The sequence below is a fragment of the Lampetra fluviatilis genome, unplaced genomic scaffold, assembly GCF_964198595.1.
Source record: "Lampetra fluviatilis unplaced genomic scaffold, kcLamFluv1.1 SCAFFOLD_687, whole genome shotgun sequence".
NCBI lineage: Eukaryota > Metazoa > Chordata > Hyperoartia > Petromyzontiformes > Petromyzontidae > Lampetra > Lampetra fluviatilis.
Window position 1 is genome coordinate 1,386 of NW_027621451.1, and position 11,115 is coordinate 12,500.

General features: G+C 59.9%; 1 protein-coding gene across 1 annotated transcript in view; it reads left to right on the top strand.

Moving 5' to 3' along the window:
• Positions 1-1,605: 1,605 nt before the first annotated feature.
• LOC144955271 (relaxin receptor 1-like) overlaps positions 1,606-11,115 on the top strand; it is a gene marked incomplete at its 5' end in the record, with an annotated part of 25,991 nt that continues 16,481 nt past the window's right edge. The window contains 6 exons of the mRNA XM_078885549.1: positions 1,606-1,677; positions 4,507-4,581; positions 5,849-5,920; positions 6,919-6,990; positions 8,609-8,680; positions 10,815-10,886. Of these exons, the coding sequence (XP_078741675.1) occupies positions 1,606-1,677; positions 4,507-4,581; positions 5,849-5,920; positions 6,919-6,990; positions 8,609-8,680; positions 10,815-10,886 (435 nt within the window). The remainder of the gene's footprint in view (positions 1,678-4,506; positions 4,582-5,848; positions 5,921-6,918; positions 6,991-8,608; positions 8,681-10,814; positions 10,887-11,115) is intronic.

Here is an 11,115-nt window from a genome sequence, read left to right on the forward strand (position 1 = left end):
CATCACCACCCCCATCACCACCCCCATCACCACCCCCATCACCACCCCCATCACCACCCCCATCACCACCCCCATCACCACCCCCACCCCCATCACCACCCCCATCACCACCCCCATCACCACCCCCATCACCACCCCCATCACCACCCCCATCACCACCCCCATCACCACCCCCACCCTCATCACCACTCCCATCACCACCCCCATCACCACCCCCATCACCACCCCCATCACCACCCTCATCACCACCCCCACCCCCACCACCATCACCCCCACCACCACCCCCACCCCCACCCTCATCACCACCCCCATCACCACCCCCACCACCACCCCCACCACCACCCCCACCACCACCCCCATCACCACCCCCATCACCACCCCCATCACCACCCCATCACCATCACCACCCCATCACCATCACCACCCCCATCACCACCCCCATCACCACCCCCATCACCGCCCCCACCCTCATCACCACCCCCATCACCACCCCCATCACCACCCTCACCCTCATCACCACCCCCATCACCACCCCCACCACCACCCCCATCACCACCCCCACCACCACCCCCATCACCACCCCCATCACCACCCCCATCACCACCCCCATCACCACCCTCATCACCACCCCCACCCTCATCACCACCACCATCACCACCCCCATCACCACCCCCATCACCCCACCCCCATCACCACCCCCATCACCCCACCCCCATCACCACCCCCATCACCACCCCCATCACCACCCCCATCACCCCACCACCCCCATCACCACCCCCATCACCCCACCCCCATCACCACCCCCATCACCACCCCCATCACCACCCCCATCACCCCACCCCCATCACCACCCCCATCACCACCCCCATCACCCCACCCCCATCACCGCCCCCATCACCACCCCCATCACCACCCCCATCACCATCACCACCCCCACCCCCACCACCAACCCCATCACCACCCCCATCACCACCCCCATCACCACCCCCATCACCACCCCCATCACCACCCCCATCACCACCCCCATCACCACCCCCATCACCGCCCCCACCCTCATCACCACCCCCATCACCACCCCCACCCCCACCACCACCACCACCCCCACCACCACCACCACCCCCATCACCACCCCCACCCCCATCACCACCCCCATCACCACCCCCATCACCACCCCCACCCTCATCACCACCCCCATCACCACCCCCATCACCACCCCCATCACCCCACCCCCATCACCACCCCCATCACCACCCCCATCACCCCACCCCCATCACCACCCCCATCACCACCCCCATCACCCCACCCCCATCACCGCCCCCATCACCACCCCCATCACCACCCCCATCACCATCACCACCCCCACCCCCACCACCAACCCCATCACCACCCCCATCACCACCCCCATCACCGCCCCCATCACCGCCCCCATCACCGCCCCCATCACCGCCCCCATCATCGCCCCCATCACCGCCCCCATCACCGCCCCCATCACCGCCCCCATCACCGCCCCCACCACCCCCATCACCACCCCCACCCCCACCACCACCACCACCCCCATCACCGCCCCCATCACCGCCCCCATCACCGCCCCCCGTGTATCTGCAGGATGCTGGACCACAACTCGCTGGCTCACGTAACCCAGGACACCTTCACGGGGCTGTCATCCCTCGTCTTCCTGTGAGTGGCACCACCACCACCACCATCACCACCACCACCATCATCACCACCATCACCACCATCACCACTACCATCATCACCACCATCACCACCACCACCACCATCACCACCACCACCATCATCACCACCATCACCACCATCACCACTACCATCATCACCACCATCACCATCACCACCATCACCATCACCACCATCACCACCACCACCATAACCACCACCACCATCACCACCACCACCACCACCATCATCACCACCACCATCACCACCACCATCACCACCACCACCACCACCATCACCACCACCACCACCACCATCACCACCATCATCATCACCACCACCATCACCACCATCACCACCATCATCATCATCACCACCATCACCACCACCATCACCACCACCATCACCACCATCACCACCACCATCATCACCACCATCACCATCACCACCATCACCACCACCATCACCACCACCATCACCACCACCATCACCACCACCACCACCATCACCACCACCACCATCACCACCACCACCATCACCACCACCATCACCACCACCATCACCACCATCACCATCACCACCACCACCATCACCACCACCATCACCACCATCACCACCACCACCACCACCACCATCACCACCACCACCACCATCATCACCACCATCACCATCACCACCATCACCACCACCATCATCACCACCATCACCACCATCACCATCACCACCACCACCACCATCATCATCATCACCACCATCACCACCACCATCACCACCACCATCACCACCATCACCACCACCATCATCACCACCATCACCACCATCACCACCACCATCACCACCACCATCACCACCACCACCACCACCACCATCACCACCACCATCACCACCACCATCACCACCACCATCACCACCATCACCACCACCACCATCACCACCATCACCACCACCATCACCACCATCACCATCACCACCATCACCACCACCATCACCACCACCATCACCACCATCACCACCACCATCACCACCACCACCACCACCATCATCACCACCATCACCACCATCACCACCACCATCATCACCACCATCACCATCACCACCATCACCACCACCACCATCACCACCACCACCATCACCACCACCACCATCACCACCATCACCACCACCACCATCACCATCACCACCACCACCACCATCATCACCACCACCATCACCACCACCATCACCACCACCATCACCACCACCATCACCACCACCATCACCACCACCACCACCACCACCACCACCACCATCACCACCACCACCATCACCACCATCATCACCACCACCATCACCACCATCACCACCATCACCATCACCACCACCACCATCATCATCATCACCACCATCACCACCACCATCACCACCACCATCACCACCACCACCACCACCATCACCACCACCACCATCACCACCACCACCATCACCACCACCACCATCACCACCACCACCATCACGCCCGGCCGCCTTTGTCTCTCCCTGCCAGTGGCGTGTGCCTGACAGCTCACCACGTGCCCAGATACTCGTTTGAGGCCGAGTGGACCTAGGGGGAGGCCCCGTAAGCGGTTCGGGTGAGCGTTGTGTTGGCCGTGAACGGGAATCTGATGGCGATGTTGATGATGTTGATTGTGATGTTGATGATGTTGGTAATGTTGATGTTGATGTTGTTGATGATGATGTTGATGATGATGCTGATGATGATGTTGATTGTTATGTTGATGATGATGATGTTGATGATGTTGATGATGATGATGTTGATGATGATGTTGATTGTTATGTTGATGATGATGTTGATGATGATGATGTTGATGTTGATGATGATAATGTTGTTAATGATGTTGGTGATGTTGTTGATGATGATGATGATAATGTTGTTAATGATGTTGGTGATGTTGATGATGATGATGATGATGTTGTTGATGATGATGATAATGTTGTTAATGATGTTGGTGATGTTGATGATGATGATGATGTTGTTGATGATGATGATGATAATGTTGTTAATGATGTTGGTGATGTTGATGATGATGATGATGTTGTTGATGATGATGATGATAATGTTGTTAATGATGTTGGTGATGATGATGATGATGATGTTGTTGATGATGATAATAAAGTTGATGATGATGATGATGATGTTGTTGATGGTGGTGGTGTGGATGTGCCCAGGTATCTGCTGAACAACTCCCTGACTGATGATGTTGATGATGTTGATGCTGTTGATGTTGATGGTGGTGATGTTGATGTTGTTGATGTTGATGCTGTTGATGATGATGTTGATGGTGGTGATGTTGATGTGTCCAGGTATCTGCTGAACAACTCCCTGACTGATGATGTTGATGATGATGATGGTGTTGATGTTGATGCTGTTGATGATGATGTTGATGGTGGTGATGTTGATGTGTCCAGGTATCTGCTGAACAACTCCCTGACTAGTGATGTTGTTGATGTTGTTGATGTTGATGTTGATGCTGTTGATGATGATGTTGATGGTGGTGATGTTGATGTGCCCAGGTATCTGCTGAACAACTCTCTGACTGATGATGTTGATGATGATGATGGTGGTGATGTTGATGTTGTTGATGTTGATGGTGGTGATGTTGATGTGCCCAGGTATCTGCTGAACAACTCCCTGACTGATGATGTTGATGATGTTGATGTTGTTGATGTTGTTGATGTTGTTGATGTTGATGTTGTTGATGTTGATGCTGTTGATGTTGATGGTGGTGATGTTGATGTTGTTGATGTTGATGCTGTTGATGATGATGTTGATGGTGGTGATGTTGATGTGTCCAGGTATCTGCTGAACAACTCCCTGACTGAGCTCCCTCGCCTCTCGCTCTGCAAGGAGATGCCTCGCCTCAACTGGCTGTGAGCGCGCCAAGTGGTTCCCTCCGGCAGTTTGGAAAAGTTTCAAACACCACCACTAGAATAGTCACCCACTCACCCACTCACCCACCTGCTCACCCACTCACCCGCTCACTCACCCGCTCACTCACCCACTCACCCACCCACTCACCCACTCACCCACCCACTCACCCGCTCACCCACCCACTCACCCGCTCACCCACCCACTCACCCGCTCACCCACCCACTCACCCGCTCACCCACCCACTCACCCGCTCACCCACTCACCCACCCACTCACCCACTCACTCACCCACTCACCCACTCACTCACCCACTCACCCACTCACCCGCTCACCCACTCACCCACTCACTCACCCACTCACCCACTCACCCACCCACTCACCCACTCACCCACCCACTCACCCACTCACCCGCTCACCCACTCGCCCACCCGCTCACCCGCTCACTCACCCACTCACCCACTCACCCACCCACCCACTCACCCACTCACCCGCTCACCCACTCGCCCACTCACCCACTCACCCACCCACCCACTCACCCACTCACCCGCTCACCCACTCGCCCACTCGCCCACCCGCTCACCCGCTCACCCACACCTGCTCATCCCGAGCACTCACCCACACCTCCAACTCACCCCCCCACCTCCCCCCTTGCCCCTCCCCCCTCACCCCTCGCCCCTCCCCACCTCACCCCCCCCCGCCCACCTCACCCCTCCCCACCTCACCCCCCTCCCCCCACCTCCCCTTTTGCCCCTCCCCCCTCACCCCTTGCCCCCCACCTCCCCCTTGCCCCTCCCCCCACCTCCCCCCTTGCCCCTCCCCCCTCCCCCCTCACCCCTTGCCCCTCACCCCACCTCCCCCCTTGCCCCTCCCCCCACCTCCCCCCTTGCCCCTCCCCCCACCTCCCCCCTTGCCCCTCCCCCCTCCCCCCTCACCCCTTGCCCCTCCCCCCACCTCCCCCCTTGCCCCTCCCCCCACCTCCCCCCTTGCCCCTCCCCCCACCTCCCCCCTTGCCCCTCCCCCCTCACCCCTCACCCCTTGCCCCTCACCCCTCACCCCTTGCCCCTCCCCCCCACCTCCCCCCTTGCCCCTCCCCCCTCACCCCTCACCCCTTGCCCCTCCCCCCACCTCCCCCCTTGCCCCTCCCCCCTCACCCCTTGCCCCTCCCCCCCCCTCCCCCCTTGCCCCTCCCCCCCCCTCCCCCCTTGCCCCTCCCCCCTCCCCCCTCACCCCTTGCCCCCCCCCACCTCAACCCCCCCCCCTCCGCTAGTGACCTGGAGTCCAACGGGATCAAGGAGGTGAGGAACTCCACCTTCGTGGGTTGCGAGCAGCTCACCGTGCTGTGAGTCACTCACCACGTGACTCACCACGTCACTCACCACGTGACTCACCACGTCACTCACCACGTGACTCACCACGTCGCTCACCACGTCGCTCACCACGTGACTCACCACGTGACTCACCACGTGACTCACCACGTGACTCACCACGTGACTCACCACGTGACTCACCACGTCACTCACCACGTGACTCACCTCGTGACTCACCACGTCGCTCACCACGTGACTCACCACGTCACTCACCACGTGACTCACCACGTCGCTCACCACGTGACTCACCACGTGACTCACCACGTGACTCACCACGTCACTCACCACGTGACTCACCACGTCGCTCACCACGTGACTCACCACGTGACTCACCACGTGACTCACCACGTCACTCACCACGTGACTCACCTCGTGACTCACCACGTCGCTCACCACGTGACTCACCACGTCACTCACCACGTGACTCACCACGTGACTCACCACGTGACTCACCACGTGACTCACCACGTGACTCACCACGTCACTCACCACGTGACTCACCTCGTGACTCACCACGTCGCTCACCACGTCGCTCACCACGTGACTCACCTCGTGACTCACCACGTCACTCACCACGTCACTCACCACGTCTCACTCACCACGTGACTCACCACGTGACTCACCACGTCACTCACCACGTGACTCACACGTCACTCACCACGTCGCTCACCACGTGACTCACCTCGTGACTCACCACGTCACCCACCTCGCTCCCCTCGTCCCTTCCGTCTTTGTATCCCCTCACCCTCACCCCCCCCTCACCCCCCCTCACCCCCCCCCTCACCCCCCTCCTCACCCCCCCCCTCACCCCCCTCCTCACCCCCCCCTCACCCCCCCCCCTTCCCCCCTCACCCCCCCCCCTCCCCCCTCCCTCACCCCCCCCTCACCCCCCTCCTCACCCCCCCCCTTCCCCCCTCACCCCCCCTCACCCCCCCCTTCCCCCCTCACCCCCCCCCCCTCCCCCCTTCAGGATCCTGAGGGACAACCGGATCCAGGCCCTAGCGGAACGAACATTCCACTCACTCCACAATCTCGGAGATCTGTGAGTCACTCACCTGCTCGCTCACTCGCTTACTCACCCGCTCACCCGCTCGCTCACTCGCTCACTCACTCGCTCACTCGCTCACTCACTCGCTCACTCGCTCACTCGCTCACTCACTCGCTCACCCGCTCGCCCACTCGCTCACTCACTCGCTCACTCGCTTACTCACCCGCTCACCCGCTCGCTCACTCGCTCACTTCGCTCACTCACTCGCTCACTCGCTCACTCGCTCGCTCACCCGCTCGCCCACCCGCTCACTCACTCGCTCACTCGCTCACTCACTCGCTCACCCGCTCGCCCCACCCGCTCACTCACTCGCTCACTCACTCACCCACAGGCCCTGGCGGAACGAACATTCCACTCACTCCACAATCTCGGAGATGTTTGAGTGTCTCACCCACTCGCTCACCCGCTCACTCGCTCGCTCACTCACTCACCCGCTCACATCGCTCGCTCACTCACTCACCCGCTCACTCGCTCGCTCACTCACCCACTCACCCACTATCTCGCTGACTCACTCACCTACTCACCCACTCACTCACTCACCCACCCACTCACTCACCCGCTCGCCCACTCACTCGCTCACACCGCTCGCCACTCACTCGCTCACCCACTCACCCACTCGCTCACCCACTCGCTCACTCACCCGCTCACCCGCTCGCTCACTTACTCACCCGCTCGCTCACTCACCCGCTCGCTCACTCACACCGCTCGCTTAGTCACCCACTCGCTCACCTGATCGCTCACCCTCTCACTCACTCACTCACTCACTCGCTCACTCACTCACCCACTCACTCACTCACCCACTCACTCGCTCACTCACTCACCCACCCACCCACTCACCCACTCACTCTCCCACTCACCCACCCACTCACCCACTCACCCACCCCACTCACCCACCCAATCACTCACTCACCCACTCACCCACTCACCCACCCACTCACCCACCCAATCACTCACTCACCCACTCACTCATTCACTCACCCACTCACTCGCTCACTCACCCACTCACCCACTCACTCACTCACTCACTCACCCACTCACTCACCCACCCACCCACTCACTCACTCACCCACCCACTCACCCACTCACCCACTCACTCACCCACTCACCCACTCACTCACCCACTCACCCACTCACTCACCCACTCACCCACTCACTCACCCACCCACCCACTCACTCACCCACCCACCCACTCACTCACCCACCCACCCACCTCACTCACCCACTCACCCACTCACTCACCCACTCACTCACCCACTCACTCACCCACCCACTCACCCACCCACTCACTCACCCACTCACCCACTCACCCACTCCACTCACCCACTCACTCACCCACCCACTCACCCACCCACTCACTCACACCCACTCACCCACTCACCCACTCACTCACCCACTCACCCACTCACCCACTCACCCACTCACCCACCCACTCACCCACCCACTCACCCACTCACTCACTCACTCACCCACTCACCCACTCACCCACTCACTCACCCACCCACCCACTCACTCACTCACTCACCCACTCACTCACCCACTCACCCACTCACTCACCCACTCACTCACCCACTCACCCCACTCACTCACCCACTCACCACTCCTGTGGTTGCAGGGATCTGTCGAGGAATCTGATAGAGCGACTTCCACGGAGAATTTTTCACGACTTGAGAAAACTACAGCAGCTGTGAGTTCCACCATTGCCACCTCCACCATCACCACCTCCACCATCACGTCCACCATCACCTCCTCCACCTCCACCATCATTTCCACCATCACCTCCACCACCACCTCCACCATCACCTCCAGCACTACCTCCACCACCACCACCTCCACCACCACCACCACCTCCACCACCACCTCCACCATCACCTCCACCATCATCACCACCTCCACCACCACCTCCACCATCACCTCCACCATCACCTCCACCACCACCTCAACCACCACCACCTCCACCATCACCTCCACCATCACCACCACCTCCACCACCACCACCTCCACCATCACCTCCACCATCACTTCCACCATCACCTCCACCACCACCTCCACCATCACCTCCACCATCACCTCCACCACCACCTCAACACCACCACCACCTCCACCATCACCTCCACCACCACCTCCACCATCACCTCCACCATCACCTCCACCATCACCTCCACCATCATCTCGACCACCACCTCCACCACCACCTCCACCATCACCTCCACCATCACCACCACCACCATCACCTCCACCATCACCTCCACCACCATCACCTCCACCACCACCACCTCCACCATCACCACCATCACCTCCACCATCACCTCCACCACCACCACCACCACCACCATCACCTCCACCACCACCACCACCTCCACCATCACCACCATCACCTCCACCATCACCTCCACCATCACCTCCACCACCACCACCACCACCATTCACCTCCACCACCACCACCACCTCCACCATCACCACCATCACCTCCACCATCACCTCCACCATCATCTCCACCACCTCCACCATCACCTCCACCATCACCTCCACCACCACCACCTCCACCATCACCACCATCACCTCCACCACCACCTCCACCATCACCACCATCACCTCCACCATCACCTCCACCATCATCTCCACCACCTCCACCATCACCTCCACCACCACCACCTCCACCATCACCACCATCACCTCCACCATCACCTCCACCACCACCACCACCACCATCACCTCCACCACCACCACCACCTCCACCATCACCACCATCACCTCCACCATCACCTCCACCATCACCTCCACCACCACCACCACCACCATCACCTCCACCACCACCACCACCTCCACCATCACCACCATCACCTCCACCATCACCTCCACCATCATCTCCACCACCTCCACCATCACCTCCACCATCACCTCCACCACCACCACCTCCACCATCACCACCATCACCTCCACCACCACCTCCACCATCACCACCATCACCTCCACCATCACCTCCACCATCATCTCCACCACCTCCACCATCACCTCCACCACCACCACCTCCACCATCACCACCATCACCTCCACCATCACCTCCACCACCACCACCACCACCACCATCACCTCCACCACCACCACCACCTCCACCATCACCACCATCACCTCCACCATCACCTCCACCATCACCTCCACCACCACCACCACCACCATCACCTCCACCACCACCACCACCTCCACCATCACCACCATCACCTCCACCATCACCTCCACCATCATCTCCACCACCTCCACCATCACCTCCACCATCACCTCCACCACCACCACCTCCACCATCACCACCATCACCTCCACCACCACCTCCACCATCACCACCATCACCTCCACCATCACCTCCACCGTCATCTCCACCACCTCCACCATCACCTCCACCACCACCACCTCCACCATCACCACCATCACCTCCACCATCACCTCCACAATCATCTCCACCACCTCCACCATCACCTCCACCACCACCTCCACCATCACCACCATCACCATCACCTCCACCTCCACCATCACCTCCACCTCCACCATCACCTCCACCACCACCATCACCACCATCACCTCCACCATGACCTCCACCATCACCTCCACCACCTCCACCACCACCTCCACCATCACCACCTCCACCATCACCTCCACCATCACCTCCTCCACCTCCACCATCACCTCCACCATCACCTCCACCACCTCCACCATCTCTTGTTCTCATATTCGCGTGACGTCACAACGCCGTGACGTCGCAACCTCGTGGTGACCTCGTGGTGACCCCGTGGTGACCTCGTGGTGACCTCGTGGTGACCTCTCAGGAACATCTCCTTCAACCCCCTGCGCCGGATCCACGTGGAGCAGTTCACGAAGCTGAGAATGCTTCGATCTCTGTGAGACATACACACACACACAGATATACACACACACACACAGACACACACACACACATATACATATATACATACACACAGACACATACACAGATACACACACACAGACACACACACACACAGATATACATATATATATACACACACATATACATATATACATACATATACAACAACAACAACAACCGCCATTCGCCACTAAGTGGCGGTGACGTCACCACGACGCTTG